Genomic DNA, 24,460 nt, shown 5'->3' on the forward strand with positions numbered 1-24,460 from the left:
GACTGAGAAGTCACAGGGGATGATTTATATCTTATGTTTCCAGTCTGTGTTCTGTTTCTTTTTTTAAAGAGATATTTTTTAAAATTAAACCACCATTTTACTTGCATTTCATATTATTTCAGCAGCTCTGTGTCCTGCCTCTTGCGCTCGCTTTCTGGCTCCTAACAGTGCTCACGCACTTGCTGTGCAAGAAACGTGCATGGCTAAGCAGAGACAGTGTGGCTAATATTTAGTGTGGTAACCTCGAAAGTCCTTTGTGGATTTAGCTGTCATCTTTAATATCTGCTGCCTGGGCTTATTTTTCTTTGGGAATGCCAGGAACGCTACCCACTCCACGTGAAAAGATTCAGGATCCTGCTTGAACGTGAGAGGTCTCTCTACCTGGTAGTTCAAGTTTCAGAGGAATCCATTTCACTCTTCAAAGAAAGGTGTTTCATAAAAGGCATTGGCTTGACAAATTAGGGCTTGGGCCGCGATATAAATGACTACGGCACTCTGGTGAGATCTGGCTTGCCAGCCTGAGTCAGTACAGGATGTGAGCACAGCCAGGTTCAAATCTCCATTAAAATAAAGTAAATCACCTCGTGAGCATTACTATTATCCTCAGTCTCTCCAGGGCTGTTGGCAGATCTGCTTCTGCTTGGGATTCCAGCTGGGAGGGTTTGCCTAGAAGGAGATGCTACGGAGAACAGCGTTACCCTGTGCAGTTGGTACCTTTCTAGGTCTTAAGTTTTAGCCAAGAGAGTATTTATGCTAACTGACTTTTTAGGAAAGCCTGCTGGAAAGGGTATTGAAAACATTTGAAAGTTAATGAAATCTACTGCCCTTCCCAGCACACTTGTAGCACAGTTTGACCCTTTGTCAGCTGGTGATAGAAGACCCCTTTTATGAACTGTAACCAGTTATAATCTAAACCTGTGAAGTCAAACACCGGGAAGAAAACAAGTAATTAGATGCAGCAGAAGCTCTTTTCTTCTCTTGCCAACTGATAGAAAGCAAGAAGGTTTTTAAATGCAGACTGAGGCCTGATTCTTCACCCTATTATCCCAGTGTCGTGCTTGCTGTGTCTCTGCAGGAGTCAGAGGTACAGAACCACTGCACAGGCATGGAGAAGGGAGCCCTTTAACTCTTGCTCCAGCAGTAACATCCATGGAGCGTGTGGTGGCGTAAGTGAGAGCGCAGCTTAATAGCTAGTCTTTCCTTTTTTTCATTTCTCCCCTGGAAAATCACAATCAAAAGAAGATAAAGAGAAGTCATGTAATTTAATAGTGTCTGAGCTGCAAGCCCACAGACAGCAGCTCCAGTCTGGAACATAAGGCTGGAACATATTGGGAGGCAGCGAAGAGGGAGAAGCGGTGATCTGCTGAGGAGAAATTTTGCTACGATAAACAAAATATAATAGCTCGTTGCTAAAGTCAGTCGTTGCTGAGACCTGTATTAGCTTTTACAAATATGTGGATTCAAGAGGTGCTGTGATGATTACTGTCCCTTTTGTCTCTCTATTCCTGGCTTTGATCTGTCCTGGGGAGTGGCCTCCTTTGAAGTTTTGCATCCTCCTTTTCTCCTAACAGATGGGTGAGAGTGTAATTTTTTCACATGCTGACATGGTGAGAACCATTTGATCCCTTCAGTGTAACGGGCTGTCTTGTAGGCTGCTTTTCACATGAAAAACATGCATCAGAGATAAGTAGGTTTATATCAAAACATACTTCTTTGCTGTCCAGGGTTCAGGATTGCCACAGCTCACAGAATGACTACCCGGGAATGGCGAGAGATATAGGTCGGGCTCTGGAACATGACACTTACTAAGCCAAGCCTATACGTCTTCTGGTCTGGTACTGAAGTCCTGGGAATATTAAATTACCAGGGCTCTCTTGCTGCTTTCTGTATTGTATTTGGTTATCTTTTCCAGTGTCAGGTTATTTGGATAAATTTGCACTTGTGACTTCTGCCAAGCTTTGGCCCTACGGATGGTGCAATGGATGATTAGATTTTTTTAAGACTGCCAAAATCTGGAAACAGTTCATTTGGAAAATTGCTTAACAGATTGCAAATGGTGAATAAATTATTGCACAAGGGAACTTTTGAAAAGGATCTTGAAACTCCTGTGGTGGTAAATTTTCAGCTAAAGAAATACAGCATATACAGGCTCATGTGTGCGAAAGCCAAGCAAATGCCTGCGTGGAAACCATGTGAAGGAATTAGGACTTTTCCTCTCTCCTTTCTCCCTTTTTTTTTAAAAATTTAAATGTAACAGGAAGTATCTTTCACAATTTTCATAGCACAGTAAAGATGTGGTTTATCTCACCTAACTTTACCAGTAATTGATTTGTTTAGACTTTCTTATTTACGTTTCCCAGCTGGGTCCCACTGGTGCAGCTTTTTCCAGGACAGTTGACTCAGACTGAGCATTTGTAAAACCTGGCTTTGAAATGGACACAAGGAAATGATTTTGGTACGGTCTCTAAACAACAAAGGATGTGGTGACAATGTGTTTCATAGCTGTGAACGCAGCTGACTTGGTGGGGCATATTTGATTGTGTGCTTGTTGTTTCATAGAAAGAACAGCCCACAGCGGTCACAGCTCTTAGCGCTCACTGCTTGTTGTTATAAAAGTTGTCATTAAGCTGGGATATGAGCTGTAGACTTCTGGGAATGTTCCTCGGCTGATTTATTGACATTGTTCTTCTCATCCCTAGGTTCTCGCTCTGCCTTTCTTTTTCTTTTTCCTCCCCCCCCCCCCTTCTTACTCAGTCTGCTCTGTGTTTTTTCTCTCAAAAATATTTGTAGGAGGTAGTGCAGTACCAGAGCAGATTATCAGAAGATCTATGAATCTGCAACACCAAAGGTCAAATCCAAAACCCAGTGGATATCCTGATTCACTGAACCCTGTGCCCTGGCTCCAGGGCCCTTTACAGGCTCTAGGAGGAGGAAGTTTGCTTCCAAGCTATATACAGCATAGCTTGGCAATGCATTTCAGCCCTATATAGCCACAGGATGGACTCACTGTATTACTAATGCTGAATTTCTCTGTGATGCTAGACTCCTCAGTGACTTTTTTTCTGGGAAGCGCAAGGTAGATGTGCTCTTCGTTTAAGCTGTTGTGATTCTTCATTACAACTCCTTTGTATATAGGGCAGAAGGGGAATATTTGGCTTTGAGTAGTAGCTAGGGATGGGTAAATCTTAAAATGTGTGGAGATTCAATTCAGTTTTCATCACCATTCAGATGCTTAGAAACTACCCTAATTGTCTCTCATCTGATTTTAGAAAGATTTTTTAATTATATTGTCAATATTTTCCTGATTCAGGTTTCCTCAGATTATTTTTTTTTTCCTTTGGATACTGTTTTTCTTCAAAGTTCTAGGAGAAGAGATTAATATTGCAAAAGACTTTGCTGGCAGCAGCTTCCCCTTCTACCTGAGGAGCAGCTTGAATATCGTCTTGGCAGTAATGCACGAGACACTTTCAAATCATTGTATAGGTTTGGGGCTAATGTCAGCACCTGAAGGTCTACTCAGAAAAACAGCTGATTGGAAAATAGTTTTTCTTGATTTTGAAATCGGTTGAGATATCACCCTGAGATGAAATGCAAAAGGAAAGCACTGCCCCACAGTAACCACAAGCCAATTCAATGCAAGTTCAAGTCCTGGGCCTGCTTTAAGTAAATAAAATATTGTATCTGAGCACACACAATACTTTGGTTTTTAAGCCATTGGCCATTCTGAGGTCTTTACTGGTTGGGCGAGATTTCTGTCTTGGTTCTAAGATTTTTTTCCTAAGAAATGTCATACTGAAATGGTCAAGTTTCTCATCCAAAGTTTTAGCTTCAATGAATCAAAGTCTTAAAGTGAAAAATATTTTTTTCTTTAATTTTCTGACTCCCTCTAGTCCAAAACTCTCAGCTAGCTGTGTGGCAGTTGTGAATTTGCATTATATCAGAAACACAGCTTATCTGTGTGCTAACACCCTGTGTTGTGTTTGATTCATAGGATGCAGAAGTGAAAAGGTGAAATCTGCATCGATAGAGGCAATTTAACAGAGAATAGAACTTAGGTATGATTTTTTCCTGATTCGGAGAGAATATTTGGAAGTCTAGGAGAATATCTAAAATATAAGAACATTAGTACAGTGTTCCTCCAAGGAGAGGAGGTAGTCTTTAATGCTAATGGCATTACAGTTTTTATTCCGGTGCAGTGACTGTAGTTCATAGCAGAGAGTTTGCTAATGGTATCCTGTTGCAAATTGGGAACTGCCTTTTAAATAGGATGGATAGAAAAGACACGATTAAAGCTCTCACGTAGTGGTTTTACATATGGTTCGTACCTGTCTGTCTGTGCTTTCAGATGATTCGAGGACCAAGTGTAAATCTGAACTGAGGTGTCAGTGAGAAATGAACCGTACTGTATTACTCATTCCCGAAATCTTGAAACTGGCCTTTCATTTTTGTCTAAATCACCGAAAGCAGCGCCTAATAAGCAGCACTCGGAGGGGTTGTGTGCAAACGTACGGCAGCCCTCTGAAGGCCTGCTCCTGCCGGGAGACAAAAGGAGGTGCAACCTGAGTGCTCGCTGCGCTCAGAAGATGAGGACTCGGGAGCTTAGAAGTCACAGCATCCCTTGTGCTGCTCCAGGCGTGAGTTATGATCTGCCGGCTTTTTAATGAGTAGTGCTTGCTGACTAGTTCTGGCTTGTTTTTTGGGTTTTATTCTTCTCCTGAGTTGTTTTTTGTTGTTGGTGGTATTACTATCCAAGGGGGTTAGTGCTCTTCAGCGTAACAAGGCAGGACCTGCAGTGCTAAGAAAACGGTCGTATTTGGAAGCATGCTTTTTTTCCCCTTAGTTTTGAACTGCCATTTTGTTTTAGAGGAAATTAGACTCGGATTTAAATTAGAAGTGAATACAGCAAGCAGGTGTTGGGTAAGAGTTAGAATGGACAAAGATAGTTTGTTAAGCTTAACAACGTGGTTTCAGTCATTCAAATGGTATTGGTGAAAATAGTACAAATTTGCTATCTTTGGCTGGAAACTTTTTTTTAAGGTTGGAGTAAGTGCTGATTTATCCAATAGCTTGGTAGTTGAAGCATTTATCTGTGATGCAGAAGATATAATTAAAATCTCTGTTCTGAGAGGCTTTGAAACCATGTATCCCTACCTTGAATCGGATGCTAAGTGGATTGAATTCAATTTACACCCAAGTCAGGTAAGAAGCTTAACCAAACTGGTTGCAAAATACCTGGCAACTGACGTACAAAACATTTTTTGCACGGACATATTATCAACATACAGTTCTGCAGTGTTTCTTGAGTCAGTAACTTTGTGGTTTTTCCAGCCATACAGCACTTGTATTCTGGGCTGTTTGCTCCGGTCCTTGCCGTTGCCTTCTCCAGCACAAGCACATCCTACAAGCTGACTGACTCCCCTTCTTCCAGCTTCTTCCCCGAGACCGTGTGTGCGAGGTAGCAGCGGGTTAGTGCAGTATCGTCCTGTGCACCCCGATGTGGTGCTGCAACACAGCGTGATCAGACTCTTACCTGCCCATGTGTCGGGCTTACTGACGGTATTTGACACCATAGTTTCTAAGGTGGGCAAGTTGTGCAACAGTGGTACTGTCCCGCTTTATTCATTTATTTAGTCTCAGCTTAGAGCTGCTTTTCAGCTCTATACAGCCATAGCGATGTCAAGGATTTCTTTGTGGAATAAGGACTGGTAGTGAAGAGGATCCTTAAATTCTGACCCAGCTGTGTTTCTTTGAGAAAAAAAAATCAGAAAATGATGAATCTTTGTGTTGATTTTCAAAACACTTCTTCCTTTGAGGTAATTGTAATAGTCCTGTAGGACTGTGCTGTGGTCTCTTTTGGGATACCAGAATTCCTCATTCTGTCTCTCCTTTCTCCCACCTGATGGGGTGACCTTCACAACAAAGTTCTCTAAATGTGGCAACCTTTGCATCTCTTCAAAAGCAATCTTAATATAGACGGCTGGAGGGACCGGCCGTGAAGCAGGAGCTCTCAGCTCTCCTCAGAGGGAGCGCACATACTGCGTCTTTCCAACGGCAACTCTCGGCCTTGGAATTAAAGGGCCAAACATTTGTTTCAGATCTGAGTCTCTTCTTGGTGTGATGCAGATATCAATGATATCCAGCAATGATATCAAGTGGAAAGAGACTAGAGTAACACTTGAAGCATCTGGGTTTTGTTCCTAACTCGAACATTTGCCTGCAGTGTGGCTTTGGACAAGTTCACTGTACCTCTGTTCCTCTTCTTCAAAATAGAAATAATTCTGCTTTTCTGTGCTGCTGACTGGGAGGACATGCTATACAAAAGTTCAGCGTTCTTATTTATTTGTGTGTTATTGTTCTGTCTTTTAGCTAAGATGTCAGGGGGTTTGTACTGTTCAGTACTATTTGTGCGGTGCTAACAGTACAAATTTGTGCTGTACCTATTTCTGTGTCATATTCTGCCCTCACATATCCCTGAATAGTGAGTGAGATAACTGGGATACGGTAAGGTGCGCGAGGGAAGAATTGCACAGAAGAGGAGAGGGCAGAATTTCACATGCTAGACATTTTGGCATCCAGGGAAAGATGTCGAACCACCTCCAGGTGGGCAGTCACTGAGTGCCAGGAGGTCATGCCACTGTGATTGCTCTCCTGATAGACAGAGAGCTGAATCACCTGCGTCTGTCATCTGCCTTATTGCTGGTTCAAGCACTGATACCTGCTGCCTTCCTGTTGGGTTCAGCTTGAAAGTCAATATGGGTAGCAGCTCAAATGGGCCATACTTCTTGTATGGGAAGCATGGGGACCACAGCCTCTTGGCGTCCCCAAAGGACTCCTCCCTCAAATGGTTTCTCACCTCTTCATTGTAAACCTATTTGCTTTGTCTAGATGGTTTTGTTTAGATGTGTTATTTTTTACTGGTAGTTTCTAATTATGATATTTCAGGTTCACCAAATGTGCATTCACCATCATTAGTGGCTTCTTCTCATGTTATTTGTTTCATGTTCAGGGAATAGCAACCAGATTGCAAAATAATGAGCTACCTTGTGTATTTCAGAAACATACCCCTCGCAATATGCATTTCAATGATTATCGTCACAGTTGGCTATGTGTTAACAAACGTGGCTTATTTCACTACAATCAGTGCTGGGGAATTGCTGCTTTCAAAAGCTGTAGCAGTGGTAAGTTACAGAAGAAAAATACAAAGCTATATCCCTGCTGCAGTTGTGTTTGTTGATATATTCTTATTTCCAGGGGAAAAAATCGGGGGGACACATCCAATCAGGCTTTTCTATGGCTCCTCTTTTATACCACATACTAGCATCCCGGTGAGCTTAGTCTGATTTTTGACTGATGAGTGGGATTGCACTTAAGACCATCGATAGCATTTGTAATGTCATGTGAGACCGTATTTATTGACCTGATAAAACAAAGTCAATAGGACTTAAATTTTATAGCCAGGTACATGCTTGAAAAATTCTTTGCTAAATTGTAGGCCAAACTGCTGGGAAGCAGGAAACATAGATATTTGTGGAAGTGGGAGCTCTGAACTATTTTTTGTAGCAAGAAGCAGTAACTCTGTCTCTGCACAACATGCGTCCCGAGTACTTAGGAAGGGGGTTGCTGTGAATACTGGAGTTCATTTGGGAAGGAGTTGCAAGGCAACCTGGCTTGGAAATACTGCTTTGATTGTTCTTGCTGAATTGTGGTGATGACACTGATTTTTATATTTATGGTATCTGACTTGCAATGAGGAAATAAAAATTTCCGTTTACTTTCCAGTAGTGACACTGCCTGTGGCTATTTCAATTGATGTGGCATTTAAAAAATGACCAATTCTGTAGCTCATGGGAGGCTTAGAAACAAAACATTTTGCAAACCTGAAGAAAATTGTGCATGCCTCCTGTGGTGCCCAAAACTCCAATTTAGGTTCTTCTGGTAACCTAGAACAATAAAGTGTGATTGGATGGACTGTACCACGGGGTAGCATCATCTAAGTAAAATGAAGGCTGTAGAAAAGAAATACTAGGTATACAGATCAGACCTTGATCCAGTCAGACTGGGTCTTTTTTGGAGTCATAATGGTCTAAACTGACAGAAATCAGGGCCTGATTCCACCTCCACAGCATCGCCTCAACTGGCGATCTTCCACACGCAGTCAGGAGTAAGGGTGGGAGACCTCATCTGCGGGAGCCTTGGTGTCACAAAATAAGAGGTAACAAATGCACAGCGCAACTTTCAGTGAGGGATGCAGAAAGGGGGTCTAAATAAAACTTACCATACTTATTGATAATTTGTTAATAGAGTAAAATTACTTTCACATTTTATGAAAAATCACTGTACGTTTCTCTCTCCTCTAACAGACCTTTGCTGAACGACTAATGGGAAACTTTTCTTTAGCTGTACCGGTATTTGTTGCTCTCTCCTGCTTTGGATCTATGAATGGCGGCATTTTTGCGGTCTCCAGGTGAGCATTGCTGATATTACTGGGGGTGAAGGGCATGGCATATACACTGAAAGTGAGGAAGCAGGGGGAAGGGAGAGTAGGATCCATTCCTTTAGCAGGAAATGAAAAATGACTACAATGTTACCAGGTGTGGGGCTTTTTCTCACTTCGTTCCCGTTGCATTTAGTATCTTATTGTTAAAACCTTTTGAATGGTTTGGAAATGGATCCCTCTGAGCATAGCACTTAATTAATGGCTGCTTTGTTTCATGTGAAGGAGGGAAATTGGAGGGAAAATATTAACTAATTCCAAACACCCATCATAGTGTAAGGTAAGGAGGGGACATGTTCAGAGATGACTTTGATTTCTGCGTATGGGCTTCTCCTGCTAGTGTTTTCATTCAGAATACCTCAAAGAAGCCTAAGAAGTGCCGCTGTGCTCTGTGACTTTCATGAGCCACTTTGCCTACTCACAGTAATGAGCACATTTAAAGTCTGTCCACATTTATTTCCCACCAGGATGTTCTTCGTTGCATCCCGCGAGGGTCACCTTCCGGAAATTCTCTCCATGATTCATGTCCGCAAGCACACTCCTCTGCCAGCTGTCATTGTTTTGGTAAATCACACAAACAAATGTTCCTGCACAAGAATTCATATTACAGGCTTGCTCTGGAGGGTTTGAACAGAATTTGGGCACTGCTTGAGTCTCATTTATTAATGTGTACGTGGGCTTTGGGCAGGGCAGAGGACAGTAAAGAGAGGAATGAGATTTGGGAGTTGTTCTTATTCTATCGTCTTCTTGCTCTCTTGTTGGTAGCACTTGACTGCCTATCGCTGCAGCCTAATTCATGTCTTATTGCCCTTTATTTCTAAGGACCTGCTAGTGATGAGCTAGTTCCCTTTCAGAGAAACAAATTCCAGTTAAACAAACAAACAAAAAAGGGATTCATTTAACTGAAAGTGCAGCTAAACACCAGCATCTGGGAGCACCCTAAAGGCTCATTATACCACCTTATAGTGAAAAATGCAAACAATTATGCACTAAGATAATGGAAGGGGAACCCTCAGCAGTGCAGTGTAGCGGTGATTAAAAAATGAGAGAACGTGTGCCTGGGCAATAGTCTGTGAATTGTCTAAGGAAAACCACCAGTATTATAGTGGAAATCCCATTACTGACTTCTAAAAGCAACATTTAGCAGCTAAATGTTGACCATGTGTTTGCAATGCAGGCTAATTGATATGGTAAAATGTTAGTATGGTAAAAAAAAAAAGTCCAAATACTGACCTCAAACCTCAGTTTACATAGCGCAAAGAAGATTTCCACTTAACTTGCAGTATTCATAACCGTGGGTGTTCAGCCCCTCTTTTGGGACCAATGACTGTAATGTATCTGCACAGACCTCTGCATCTGCGGGGAGTTCTACCCACAGCAGAAGGTGTGTGTGCATCTACGAGTGTACGCTAGTGAGATCAGATGCTTGTCCTGGAATTTAAATCAGTTTTTGCTATAGATGCCTATAAGCTTACTTCTGAAGTGCCAGCTGAAGTGTTGAATTTTATATGTGCACACACAACTGTAGGCATCCACATTTTGAAAATTAGGCCATGTGATTATGGTGAAAAGTTTTAATGGAATGCATTTTACATAAGCATTTACTTTGCATTTTATTTTTGGGCTGAAGTAGTCATACCTTTTGGGTAAATTGCATTGACTGTTTTCTGTAGAATGAAATGCACAAAATGTATTAATATATAATTTTTTTATGAAAGATGTTTTCTGCGATTGCATCTAGTCCTATTACACCAGTGCACTGATTTCCTTTGAAAAAGTCAGATTCTCATATGAAGATGGCTTTCCTTCAGAGATTGTATTTTTTTTTCTTGCCTTATTGCAACTAGAGTAGTTGCAGGATATATTCTGCATCAATAGTCTGCATTTTAGCATTTTCCTATTTTATTTCTCCTGCCAAGGTCTACACACTGTAAGGACGGAAAGAGCTTTTGAAGAGAAACTGAGAGAATGAGCTCAGTGTTTGAGGCCTGTTAAATAAAAAAGCATTTTTAGGAATTAAGGAATCTGTTTATGTATGTATGTCCTGGTATTTGATAGATGTGCGTGTAGCAACTCCAAGAAATCATGCAATCTCATTGTAACCCTACTTTATTTTTTTTTCTTGATAGCTCTCCTTCACTGTCCATGGCCCTTTCTTGCATTATCGTGCTTATAACTGAGATTTTAAACTTTTAGGGGCTGAGGCTATATAGAAGAAATCTTGCCCCATATAATTCAGTGGTAAAATCTCCTTTGACCTTTACAGAGAAGGAGTTTGCTTAATATCTGTGTGTAAAGAACCAAGCACTTTGTAAGTCATTAGAGGTTGGAAGCCAGAGACCCATATTTGAAATATTGATCCTTCTGGTTCAAATCCATGCTGTCTTCACTGCTTTTTAAAAAAAAAAAAAGAGAGAGAGAGAGGCTGTGAGTCTAGATAACTAATACAAGTTAGTTTTCCTTACATAAAGATTTAGCCCAGCATTTTACTGCATCTGCAGTTGATTTCACCTGTTGCCTCACGATGAAGCTAGAGAGGCTGTCGCTGCCAGGATCTTCCCTCTGGCTGAGCAATAAGGGCTACAGTGCAGTTGGCTCATTCCTTCATCCCCGAATGGAAGGACCGTCTCAGTGCAGGCATAGGGCGTCTCACGTGGGAAGCGCGGACTGCCCTGCGGGGTTGATCCAAGCTACAAATATTCTGCTTTTGTCCAGAGATTACCCTGAAGTAGATCCCTGGAGCCTACACTAATCATCTAACCCAAGGCGCAACACTCTAGTTTATACATAAGCTTTCGCCTGCCTCACAGAAGCCTTGTATCTCAGAACAGCTTTTTAATGAGGAAATGTATTTATTCTAGTGTCCCCTCTCCTTCTTGCTGTTCAGTAGCCGCCTGAGTGACAGCTAAATGCTTCTCTCTGCTCAGAAATGTTTGCATTTCTGACATGCAGTGAGTCCGCACCCTGTGAGCCTGAAAGGCATACTGCAAATGCAAGCTGGTGGCAACCCGGCGTGCCCAGCTGGCATCCCGTGGTGTGTAGCTACCCCTTACCATGCCCTCTTTGCTGAGTTCCCCTGTTGCAGCCTGGGGGACTATAAGACTTTTTCCTTCCACAAGACATCTAGAAACCTCCACTTTCATATGATCAGATGTGACCAAAATTTAACTGCTCTTATCATTTGCATCAGTGATGAGCGAGTAAAACTGCAGTGGGCTAATATATTTGTCAGGTCCCGTGAGAACGGTGCCCGGGATGCTCAAGCGTTTTGGTGATGCGGTGGGCTGTGTGCCTGTGTATTTGTCTGGGTCACAGGGGACAGATATGTATTGATCACGTGTGGCCACCTGGGACAGATATATATTGATCATGACCTCGGGGGACAGCTAGGTATCAATCACACACCTGATTGGCATGAGAAAGGCAGAACCAAAGTCTGTGGCCCTCAGGTACCTCTGCAAAGAGCTGTGCTGCTTGTCCCCATGGAAAAATTTGGCATCACTGCTGTAAAATAACAGAGATCAATCCACTAAACCCCTCTTATGCTCTGAATTTCTTTTGCAGCATCCTCTCACAATGATAATGTTATTCAACGGGGATCTCTACAGCCTCCTGAATTTCCTCAGTTTTGCCAGGTGGCTTTTTATTGGACTGGTAGTTGCTGGGTTGATTTATCTCAGATATAAACGTCCTGATATGCCTCGTCCTTTCAAGGTAACCTCCGCTCTCTACTGTTTTACATGAATCCTTCTCCCTCCTATCTATCCTGTAGTCAGACAGTAAAGGAGCATTTTCTGAGGTAGAAAGCTAACCTATTTTCCAAGAAAAACAGTTAATAGAAAATAGCCTCTTGCACTGAAGGGTCTCCGAATGTTTTCCTGCAAGCTCCCCAGCACTACCCCAGCTGCGGTCCCTTCTGGAAGACAACTCTTGCCTGTTCCCTGGTGCTTGTGGGGCAGCGACTGAAGCTGCTGTGCCAACGTGAAGGTGTTTGCTCAGTTTTGCCTGTCTGTCGCGCTGAGGCAGCGTGATGCAAGCTGTGTGAAAATACCTCTAGTCCTGTGTCACATAGGGTTCAAACTGCAAATATTGGGGTTACATGTGCCAACCTGATTTTCAGTCAGTCCTCTATTTAATGTCGCCTTTGATAAAGTCCTGAATAGTTTTGCCACCGGAATTCACGTCAGGCTTAAGCATTGATATTAAACATTTATTTCATTGCCTATCCAATATCGAATATGCCAATTTGATGTGCAAATAAGTTAGTAGTGCTATTATTATGATATTTGGGACTTGCAATGGATTTGCAGATGCAGTTATTGTGAACCCGGAAAGAAAATGTTAATAGTCTGGCCCATTGAACAGTAGCTGTTTTGGCCTTGGTTCTGCCACTCTTCTTGCTTCTTTTAGGTAACATCTTACAAAGTAAGTTGTCCCATTGTGTATCCAGAAAGATAACGTCCATCATGAAAAAAATGGAGGAATCTATCCCTGTTTATATATTGCCAAGAAGCCTATTTTGTGAAGAACTAAGAATGTGCGCTGTTGCATTCTTGTAGGTATATCTGTAAATAAGAAGGTCAACAGCACAACCTATTTTGCTTTGATTAAAAAAAAAGGCTTTGACAGTGCACAAAAGTGGAACAGTAATGCTTCAAGGCATGAAAGGAAGAGAATAATCTCCAAGGAATTCTCCAATTCTCTGTTACACCAAACATCTCACAAGCCATGCCTGTAGGCGTTTCCTTCAGAGAGGTGCTAACATAGTGATTGTAGTGGTGTTCTTGAAAATTGAGAGAATTTAGTTGATATTGTTATTTTTTTGTACTTTCAGCAGTGACACTGATAATGCTATCAGTCATACAGTCAGAAAGTGCTTTTTCAGTAGCTATCAGTGGCATAATGCTATCAAATATCTTTATCACTAGTCAAATTGGTGTTTAATTTGCTCTCTTCCTGCCAGATTTTGATTTTTACCTTAGGAAGAAAATCAATAAGTTCTTAATAGTTTTAAAAGGTGACTTGAGCTCCTGGTTGTGTTTTAAAATGTTTTCTAATAGGTAATTATCAGAGAGGAAATCTTTACTGCAGTTAGTGCTGCTTACTTATCTACTGGAGGATTAGAGAAAGGACTTTCACAATGTAACTTATTTACAGCCCCTACATTTTAAGGGACATAAAACACTGTAGTGTTTTAGTGTGTAATTAAAAGACTTTTATGGTACTTACTGCATAGCACTCTGCGTAGCTTGGTTTCTGAAGTCACTGACATTTTGTGTGCATGTTCTAGATACCCGTATTTCTCCAGAACTATCCTGTACTGCGGGGTTTTATCCAATTTACGTTTCATGGAACATTAAATGTCATAGTCATTCAATAACAAGGTCAATGTAAAGTAATGATTCTTTGTGTGGTTATGTTTCAGGTGCCTCTATTTATTCCAGCGTTGTTTTCCTTCACCTGCCTCTTCATGGTTGCACTGTCACTTTACTCCGACCCAGTGAATACAGGGATTGGATTTGCCATAACCCTGACTGGAGTTCCTGCCTACTACCTCTTTATTGTATGGGACAAGAAGCCAAAGTGGTTCAGAAAGCTCCTAGGTAAGTGTGCTGGGAATCCTCTCCTTCGTGCTGACTCCGGGAATTTCTCAGGGCTCCCCTTGTTGTGAAATCCTTCCGATTGATCCTCTCAGCTGCTCTGAGCCGGGGATGACAATGCAAGTTTCCTTTCGGTGCATGCTATAGCATTGCTCTGCTGGTTACAGGCAATGTCCATTAACTAACGAGACACGTTTATGGCAAGCCTATTCTTCAGGTAGTGATTGACTTTACATGACTGGATGTCTCTCCCCCCACCCCCTTCTCCCCTCCCTCCCCTACAAACATCTGATTCCTTTTAAATCACCCATCTCCCTCCCCTGGCCGCTGGCCTAGGCTAATAGAGAAAGTATTTCACTCCTAGGAGAACCAGTTTGGAAACTTAAACATCGTAGTTGTGATGACAGGATGGGCTCAGTGCTCCCTGCTGAGACCACGCGTCTGTGGAGCATTTGGAATGGGACAGGCTCCGTCGGGCTTGGCATGGAGATATTGTCCTTAGTGGTGGCTCCCAACAAAATGATAGCAAAATATACTGTGCCTGACACACCTCTGTGGAAATTGTTTCTGTGCTTCATGAAAAATGACTTCCGAGTGACTTGGCTGCAGTATTTCACACACCTGAAATACACTGAGAATCATTTTTATACCATTTCTGAAAGTTTTTGAAAGCACTTGTGGAAGTTCTGATATGTTGGAGAAGGGTTATTTGGAGCATTTCAATTAGAAAGAAGTCAGTATAATTTATTACAGCTCCCCATTCTTCTCTTTTCTGTTACTGAGCACGATAGGAGATTTTCAAAACATGAAACAAGAATATAGGCAAAATATTTGAGGAATGATGGATAATTTATTAAACAAAACTGAAAGAAAACCTCTTCTGCCACAAAAGAAAAATGCAACCATGAAAGATTTCAATTAAAAATAGTTTATTTGTATAGTTGCCGAATCAAAAATGCATATTGTCTTCTGTGCTTCAGTCTTAAGGGATGATTTAAAATGAGCTGCTCACAATAAAAGAATGAGGTTTTTATATGTATGTTATTATACTATAACCTTTTAGGTGTATTTTCTCTATATAAATATAGGTTATATAGTTATATCCTATCTGTTGTAGAATCTATGAATTTCCCTCTCAGTTCATGCTGGGAAGTCCATAGACAACAGGGCAGAAAGTATTTACAGAAAAAGATGTTAGTTTAAGGCTAGCACACTCTGGTCTTCATAATTTTATATCCATAAAGTTATAAATTACTTGCAATGTCCTGGGAATGGGTAGAAACCACCAGTGCAAATGAAAACAGTTGTATGCAAAAGGACATTCTATTAAATAGTTGGGTTTTTGTCTGTTTATAATTTCTCAGCCTTGACATTTAGGGACTAGGAAATTTTCCCTTATCAAACCCAGGAGATTTTTGGCATTTTCTGTGAAGTCTCAGAGGTTTTGGAATGCAGTTACTTGAATCTCTGGCCACAGGATGCCAGTGTTGAACTACATTACTTGGGTGAGAGAAAAAATATTCTCTTTAAGGTAGACTGGGTAGATGCGAAGCTTTTTCTGCCAGCTGTGACAATGAAGGTGAATCTTCTAGCTTTTCAGATAACGCAAAATTCTCCTCGTAGAAAGAAGGCCTGGTGCCTGTGTAATACCTATGGATGGACACAGTGTACTGGCTCGGAGGGGAAAGCAGTGGACGCCAGTCAAGTGGGTAAAACAGCTTGTTTGCTTTGTGATTATTATTCCCAAAATAACAACAGTAATGACGGAAAACTGATGCTGACAGTTTTGGGGTGGAGCAGAGTGGAGATTTACTTGTTAAATAAAAAGACTTTTTTTTTCCTTCCTCAGAAGAAGCAATAAACCTTCTGTGTGGAGTCATTAAACTGGCATTATTTTGTGAGCGTTAAGGGAGCTCCATTGTATAGCCTGAGAGCATTTTTCAAAGGCATTGAATGAGGATAAATTCACTTAAGGTACCTCTGTGAGATATAGAAAAGAAAAGTCATTGGGCAGCTGCAAGGTTGATATTCTAACCTTGAAACAATGTGCATTAGGGGTACATAGGCATGAAAGAGTAATTCCAGACACGACATAAATGGACAACATAAAAAAAAATGTGATTGTCATTTAAGAGGTAGATTTTTGCCAGATTAACTGGGCAACTTTCTTTGAGAAGATAGCTGATTTTCCTAGACAAAGAAGAACGTGATAGATGCAATCTATGTAGACTTCAACAAAGCATTTCGTGTAGCACCACAGGGGAGTCAAAGCCTGTTAGGCTGAACATAGCGTCGTGCTAACAAGACTGTTCCCGGGCTGCTTCCTCTGCGCAGCTCAGCGCACGAACAGAGTGGTGTGGGGCTGTCTTTACCCGTTTGCAAAATCACCTTGTTGGGGAACTTGACTTGTTCAGCTCCCCAGATATGCTTTGGAGATGAGAGATGACTGCTGCTCATAAACCCTACGTGGAACATGTGCTATTTAAGTAAAGGACAGCACCGGTGCAAAAACACATGGGTACGGACCAGCCCCACGTAAGATTAGACTGGATATTCAGAATAGGTTTTGTGAGGATCAGAGGAGAGGGATGTTGAACAGCCAGAATGAGTAGTGGGGTGAAAGACCCAGCCTGAAGATGAGTATGTTTATGAAAGGGGTTTCAGGCTGGTTACAGTAGCAGAGCCCTCGAACGGATTACCCAAGAAATCCTCTCCAAGGCTGAATGTCTTTGTTCTGTACGTTTTCACTGTCCTTAATGGCATTTACATTGCCCATTCTCCTTACCAAATTGTTGTATTGAACAACAGGTCGCTTCACAGTTTGTGGGGTTAATAGGGTCTGGGTGGTATTTTGCAGTGCGAATAACATTTTGTTCTCTCCTCTTCCGAATAAATTTTGCTGTAGCACCAGATGTGCTGGGACAAATCATTTTCAGCTAGTACAGGCTTCATTTGACCTCTGCTTTCTTGCTTTTTGTAGAACTAATGTGAAAATGAAAAAAGTCAAGCCTAGAAAATCCTGCGAAGCAGATCAGCATGTAAAAGCATGTGGCACCAGCACCAGAACACTTCAATTTGGGCTTCCTCAGTTGAAACTCCAACCTTAGACTCATATTTAAAACATCTGTTTCTTTACAGTGGATTGAATTGTGAGGAGCTTAAAAGTTGAATCCTGCTTTCTTCATAGCCTGAGCCCATGCTGGCAAAGAGATCTGCTTATATAACAAAATGTCTTTTTCAGGGTTATTTACCAATACCAGAGGATGACACTTGCTCATTGAGGACCTAGTGAATGCTTTGGGTTGGAAGGGACCTTTACAGGTCATCAGGTCCAACCCCCCCTGCAAGAGCAGGGACATCTTCCACTAGATCAGGTTGCTCAGAGCCCCATCCAGCCTGACTTTGAATGTTTCCAGGCATGGGGCATCTGCCACCTCTCTGGGCAACTGGTTCCAGTGCCTCACCACCCTCATGGTAAACAATTTCTTTCCTAAATCCAGTCTAAATCTGCCCTCCCTCAGTTCAAAACCATTGCTCCTTGTCCTGTCACAACAGGCCTTGCTAAAAAGTCTGTCCCCGTCTTTCTTATAAGCCCCCTTTAAGTATTGAAAGGCTGCAATAAGGTCTCCCCGCAGCCTTCTCTTCTCCAGGCTGAACAACCCCAACTCCCTCAGCCTGTCCTCGCAGGAGAGGTGCTCCAGTTTGCTTCTCAGTCATATGCTCAGTTTGCTTCTCTTTGTCAAGTTTGTGATGTTGGTATCCACAGGAAATCATCTCAACATTTTGCTGTTGCAGATTTCATGTCCAGTCTTATACATACGCAGTAAATTACTGCTTTCTTTTCTCACCCAAGCTTTATGTGGTGCTTATATAGATACCAGGTCTGGGTTTTTTATAAAGGTTGTCCTCTGGGACCTATTTACAGTGAATTCTCCTCTTGAAAGGGAAAATCAGGGTTTAGAGGGTGGGGTGGGTGGGAGTTCTCTTTACTGTCATGGTATGTTATAAGTTGTCTTGTTACAAATGTGAAGCTGGTCCTGTAACTCCAGGTACTGCTCAAAGCAGACAATATAGAGACACTGACTGGAGACAGACTGGAACATTTTTTGGGGAAAATACTCCTTACACTGTCTTATCCTGAGTACATTGCAACCAAAAAAAACCAAGCAAGCACCCCAGCCCCACCAACTTGTCTGATTGCTCCTCCATGGCTTCATCCCAGCACAGAGCAGAACTACCCCGTGGAAATGGAAGAGTGGCAGCCGCCTCCTGCCACAGCGAGGGCAAGGTCTTGCTGCAGGTGGCTCTGTCCAGTGTGTCGAACGGGCCATTAAGCTCTCGAGGCACCCAGGCTTTCCCTCTGCTGCCGTGCCCTTTTCCAAGAGCTGTTACACCATAGCTTAGCTTGGCAGAAAGTCCGTTTTTCTTTTTCTTCCTTTGCTCAGCCTCAAACCTGGAAGGGGTGGGATGGCAGGGGCGAAGCCCTGCTGGCTTCCTCCTGCCGGCTCTCCTCCTGCCGGCTTTCCTCCTGCCCTTCACCCCAGCCACGCTCAGCCCAGCTCTGAAGTCCCCGCTGCGGGTAGGGAAGGGAGACGGGAGGAAAATGCAGTCCCTGTTGACTCTCAGCCTCTCTGACCCCATCAGTTTATAGTCTAAGGGCAGCCCGGCTTTGCACTGAACTGGTGACCTCCAGAGAGAAGAGCAAAAGATGGTAGAGTCTGCCTTAGACAGGAGAGCAGGAAAGTAGTTTCGGTTCATATCTTCTGTGAGTTGCACTGTCTTACCCTCCTCGCTTTACACTGGTACAAATGCCGACGTGTTGTGCTAGACAAGGAAAATCAGAACTTTCTCTTGCAACAACTTCTGTGTGTTTAAAATGGGTTAGTAAAAAAAAGTGACAAGCAAAAGGAGTGGTAAGAGAATGCTTTTTCACTATTCTACACGTAAACTAACTGTGCCATTTATGAATCGGTACCCTAAAAAGAAAACCACCAAAAACACCAGAAGAAAATAAATATCCAGAGTGACAAAAAGACAGCGTGAAGTTGCTTTAGATGTGTGACATTCTTAGACCTGTGAAGCTTTGTAATCATTGTTTCTTTTTATTTTAATTTTTTTCTTTTTTTGCTTAGGCAGGTCTTGGCACAGCTGAACTAACTTGTTTGAACTCTTTCAGGCTTTTATTTCAACATTGCAACTTTGTTAAAACTAAGCAGTTGTGCAGAGTAGTCATGCTTTAAGATAGCCTTTAAATGCATGCACAGCTGTGTTGAACAAGTTCATACCTCCGTACCCTTCCATTATTACTCTATACGCATAGCCTTGGATCAGAGGCAAAGAAAACATAATTAAAAAGAAAAAAAAAATTGAATCAAACATTTAAATGCTATATGCACCTGCTATATATGACTGCTACAAACTGTATGTGCAAGTAGGCTGTATAGCAGCTAAGATAATTTTCCTGGCTGCTTCTGCCTTCTCCATCCCCACCAAAATTTCCCATGTGTATGCTTTTATTTTTGCAGATCGGGTAACTGTAACATTGCAAATCCTCTTGGAAGTCATCCCATCAGAGGAAGACCAGAAATCATGATCTTCATGTACAGCTTTTGGCTTGGTGTTTCGTTTCAACCTGAGGAAGGAGGTAGGGAGATTTCTCCCCCTACCTAACGTTCTGCAAACTGGAGGAAAAAGTCACGGCTGAGATGGATACCGAGCAAGTCAGTTACCAGAACTGTATTTTACGATGTTGCAAATTTTTTTTCATGTGGTTGGTTTATATGTAGAAAGCAAGAACTTGTGCTATGAGGGAACTCATCTCTTCACTATTTCTTTTGTTACAGTGTCATATTTTAACAAACCGTAGGTTCGTCAAACTAGGATTTTGGTTGCATTGTCACTGAAAATAGGTTTAAGCAATGTGTATGTAATAGTCAGGTGTACTGTGAAGAACGTATCCTGCTTGCTGTCCCTGAAGAACCCAACTCTCACCAGAGAAAGGGTGAGATAAAGCTGCTGAGTTTCACTTACTGATGTTCTTCCCGTCACTCCCTTTGGCAGCCTGCTTTGACTTCTTTTGGCTCGCTGGGAGCACCAGCACACTGATGCAGAAGCACAGCGGTTTCCACACCTTTGTGGTGGCAAGTTCAAGGTTTCTTCGTTCCAGAGTTGTTACACTATAGCCGATAGGAACACCTTCTGAGAATTAATATTTCTGCCAGCGGGGCAGGAAGATTTTAGCCTGAGGGCAGTAATTTCATACATGTTAAAGTTTCTACCAGTCTGGAAATGATTAATGTTTTTACCAGTGTTTCTTTGTGTACATATGTATGGGAAATACAGCAACTGAGTACTCACCTTCAAATCAGTCAAAACATTTGAATGCGACCTCCGTTGCTGTATGAGTATTTTCTATCTGGAAGCATATGGACCTGCAGTTATCAGTCAGGCAAACCTGATTTTAAAGTTTTATATCATTGTTGGTGGGCAGAAATGAATAATAGTCACTGGTGGGAATGCTGTATAGACATGGCAATAAACACAATACCATTTTATGAATAAGGTATAAGGCAAGCTACAACAGATTTGTTGACTTGAGTAGGATATGTGCCTAATCTGTGGGCTTTTCATCGAAGCACACTCCAATTAACTGGGCTTTGAAACACCAAGGAACAGGTGCTCTGCCAATGCCTTCTTCCCTGTTTTATCTCAGCTGAAACAGAGAAAGGCCATCAAAACTGATAAAATCAAACTAAATTTGTCTTCAGAGTGATGTCTGAGCTGAGATTTGGCTCAAATATGAGCTGAAGTTTTGTCCTTTTTTTTAAGATAGTTGTAGATAAAGAAATTTTTTCATGCTTAGAAATTCAGTTTTATATTGTTAGTCGAAGACTACTCAACCTTAAGATTAAGGTTTGTTATCACTCTGTTAAGAATATAATGCTTAAATATTGAATGCACTAATTTTTGAGCTGTTTGCTATCAGCAAGTCCTATGTTTCATGAAAAATTTTATGGAACTAAGCAACATTAAACTTCCTAAATTGGGAGAAAAGCACAACTAGTAGCCAGACCACTACAGTAAAGGGAGACTGTATATTGTATATGTGTTGTATATATCGAGAATATCTACCGTTTTAAGGGTGTACAGTAAAATGTCTTAAATTTATACATGGTTTTCGTTCTTGTATTTCTATGGTGGAATTTTATAGAAGTAGGGAAATGGGAGTAACTGATTATATAGAAAAGCAGTAATTTAAGACACAGAAAACATTTTGCAAACAATTTTTTCTTTAAATGTTTTCTGTTTACAGTAACTTAAGGTGTTATTTGAAACTATTTTAGGCAGACATTTTGAGAGAGATTTTTATGTTGACAGTGCATGTGTTTAATTTGTATTTACATTTGGGTCAGAATTCTGCTTTTGAGGCCATCTCCTGCCATCCCAGTTCACCAGGGTATGGCCCGTGCCATCGTGGAGCATCTTCAGAGTACACAAACTGCATTTCTCTCTGATTAAAATAACCCGCCTGACGCCCTCCAGGAGCGCACCCAACACGCGCCTCCGCTGATGGATGCCGAGGGCGTGGGATCCCACCAGAGCTAGTCCAAAGCAAAACCTCCTGAACGTTGACAGTGTGGATGCCGGGTCTTCAGCACCAACTGTTTCATGCCATGTATTCACTCCTATTGTGCCACATTACTTGAAAGTTTAAATGTAGGCAGTGTTAACTTGTAGAAATAAACGGGCTCTGTAAATATAACGGAATGTTGCTTTATTTTCCCGTCGTGGACTTTAAAGTTTAGAAATGTTTCTGAAGGCTGATTCAATGACCACATTTTACTAGGTTTATTTTGTGTAAGGTGTTAATTTTCCCAAGGGAAATCCTATGACTCGTTGATTGTGAAGTTGTATATTTTAGGAAGAAAAAAAAATTTACCTGCAAAATAAAAAACTATTTTTTTGAAAATGCACAGGAATTCTAATTTCAGGTTGAGTTTCTTTAGCACATACAATCGCAATACAAAATACTGTAACTGGGTTTCCACTGTGTTATAAAAGTCAGTATTAAGGACTTTTATCACACTGGAAGTGATGCATATCCTCACAAATGGAGGAAAAACAGGTTACAAAATTGTTTTTTAAAAGCATCGAGTTATTTTTTGAGACTTTTTTAAACTATTGTCTTCAGAGTCATGAATGAAATTCTTCTAGAATAAAGGATAAACTTTATATATAATTTTTCTTAGTAGGGCCTGTGGTAGTCAGACCAATGAGACTACTTCTGTGGAGAATTTTATTGATCCTTAATTTTTTTCTTTTTTTTTTCCCCATTGCATCTTTTTATCAACTGGACTCTGTCAAAAGATTTCTTTCTTTTTGTTTAGGCGGGTGCTGCTGTTTTTCTTCTTTGACCTTGTTGCTTTTCTGGGGTATAGCAGAAGTGTCACCAAAGGCAAGAGAAACGAACATTTTATGTGAGTAGCAAATACTGACGAGGTTTACACAACACCTCTCAGAGAAACAGTTCAGCATCTGAAGGCTCTGAAGACGCTGACCGTTCTTTGCGCCTCCCGATCTGGACCGCTATGTGGCCTAAGGCATAATTTTATCAGAGGGGCACGTTTTGATTTCTGAAGCCTGCTGCCAGCTCCGCATGGGCACAGCGTGGCCGACCTTTTCTCTGGTGCTACAGACCTGTCCCTGCCATCCACTCCCAGGCCAGGAGACTGCCTCGGCTTTTGAGGGGCTATGGGATGGGAGCCAGAGGGTCCCCTCTTCTTCCCCTACATCAGCAATACGTTCCTTGTCTAGACCTAGAGTTTTCACAATTTGTTTCTGCTACTTCAGATAATCTCCTTTATACACAGGAATCAAAGCAGGTGAGAGAGTATCTCATTTTTTAAACGAAGTGCCTGTGGTCTGATAAAATCTGAATTGTGTATGTGTGAAATGCTTCCAGATCCACGCTACAGAGCTTTTGATAGGTATCGTGCCCTTTTTGCATTGTTGTACGTGGACATTTTTGGTACAAGACAAAATACACTGAGGTCTTTGATGTGACTGGCAGCTGCAAAGTTTTAGGGATGCTTTTTGTCACGACGGTGTGGGGTGTGCGAAGCAGTAGTGCCGACATACCGCCGACGGGCAGCACCTTCCCAGGGACACTACGGCCTCCGGCTGTGGCCGAGGAGCAAGGATGCATTAGCGCGATGCCTGTCCCCAGCTCCTTGCCTTGTCAATCAGCTCCCAGGCTGCAGCAGTTTGCTGTGTAGTGTTTTAAGTTAACCTGCATTGATTTTGGTCTGCCTTAAAATACTGCTCCATCAATCACGGTGTTTTAGGAGCTGGCTCTGGAGCCTCTCCACAGTGGAGAGAGGTAGGTAGCTCAGAGCTGCGGCTTCAGCAGCTAAACATCTAATATCTCGTAGGAGTGTGTATATATATGTGTCTGTAGATACTGCCATAACATGTGTTCAGGTTACATTTTTATGAGAAAACTTCTAAGTACTTTTGGAAAAGCCATTCAAAATGAAGCAACTGTCATAACTTTTATGCCACATTTTTTTCATTTTTGGTACATTTTTTACTTTATACAGAAATTGTTGCTTATTTTTATTCTCACTTGTGCATTTCAAAAGCTGTCTTCTAATGCTAGTGTACAGTAACAAAGGCATTTAATCAGTTTTGATACAAATATGCATCTGATTGACATCATAAACTAAGGGCCACGCTGGCTTAGAGAAAGACAAGCCTGAGAAAACTAAGCTGCCCCAGGATGCGATGCATGCCATGCTAAGACAGGTATTTGAGGTAGGTGAGATGAACTGATCTCTGGAATTGCTCATAGCTTTGTTTTTCTTGAAGGAGGGGAGGGGATGACTAGTTTAGGCATGCTTAACATGTTAGCTAGCTGAGCGGGAGTGAAATGAACCCTAAGTTACTGCAGCCGGTATAATAAAATTGCTAAAAGCCTTTGTGTTCTACACTGATTGATCCTGAGGATCGCAATTACCCCCTAAGAATTACTTATTTTCAATTCAAATTGCAACAGAGGTTTTTTTTGACTAGAACACACTACATTTTCCAGATCTACCAAGTTGAATTAAAACCAAACCAAAAAACTTTGCTTGCAAGAAGTTTGTCTGCCTTTGACTATGTATATAGAAATGTAACTCTTTGGCTGAATGTGTATGCTCCTGCTTTTTGGTTTTCAGAGGAAAATCAGCCTTCAATTTAAGAATATTTTTCAAACATTATTCTACAGAAAAAGATATATGTTACCTATATCCACAAGGTAGGTAGCTAATTGTGTTGATGCAACAAGACAAAAAGGACTTTCCATAAAGTTCAGTATCTCTGGAAT

The 24,460-nt window shown here is 41.6% G+C and overlaps 1 protein-coding gene across 2 annotated transcripts in view; it reads left to right on the top strand.

Annotated features, from left to right (window-relative positions):
• Positions 1 to 22,032, top strand: part of SLC7A11 (solute carrier family 7 member 11) — a 61,680-nt gene extending 39,648 nt beyond the window's left edge. The window contains exons 7-13 of one of the 2 annotated variants that reach the window (XM_072862071.1): positions 7,055 to 7,178; positions 8,361 to 8,464; positions 8,962 to 9,058; positions 12,059 to 12,208; positions 13,920 to 14,097; positions 15,718 to 15,799; positions 19,620 to 22,032. In XM_072862071.1, the coding sequence (XP_072718172.1) occupies positions 7,055 to 7,178; positions 8,361 to 8,464; positions 8,962 to 9,058; positions 12,059 to 12,208; positions 13,920 to 14,097; positions 15,718 to 15,799; positions 19,620 to 19,764 (880 nt within the window). In that variant the 3' untranslated portion in view covers positions 19,765 to 22,032. The remainder of the gene's footprint in view (positions 1 to 7,054; positions 7,179 to 8,360; positions 8,465 to 8,961; positions 9,059 to 12,058; positions 12,209 to 13,919; positions 14,098 to 15,717; positions 15,800 to 19,619) is intronic. The other variant, XM_072862072.1, reaches the window with a different exon arrangement.
• The last annotated feature ends 2,428 nt before the right edge of the window (positions 22,033 to 24,460 follow it).

This window comes from Ciconia boyciana, chromosome 5, assembly GCF_034638445.1.
Source record: "Ciconia boyciana chromosome 5, ASM3463844v1, whole genome shotgun sequence".
Classification (NCBI taxonomy): domain Eukaryota; kingdom Metazoa; phylum Chordata; class Aves; order Ciconiiformes; family Ciconiidae; genus Ciconia; species Ciconia boyciana.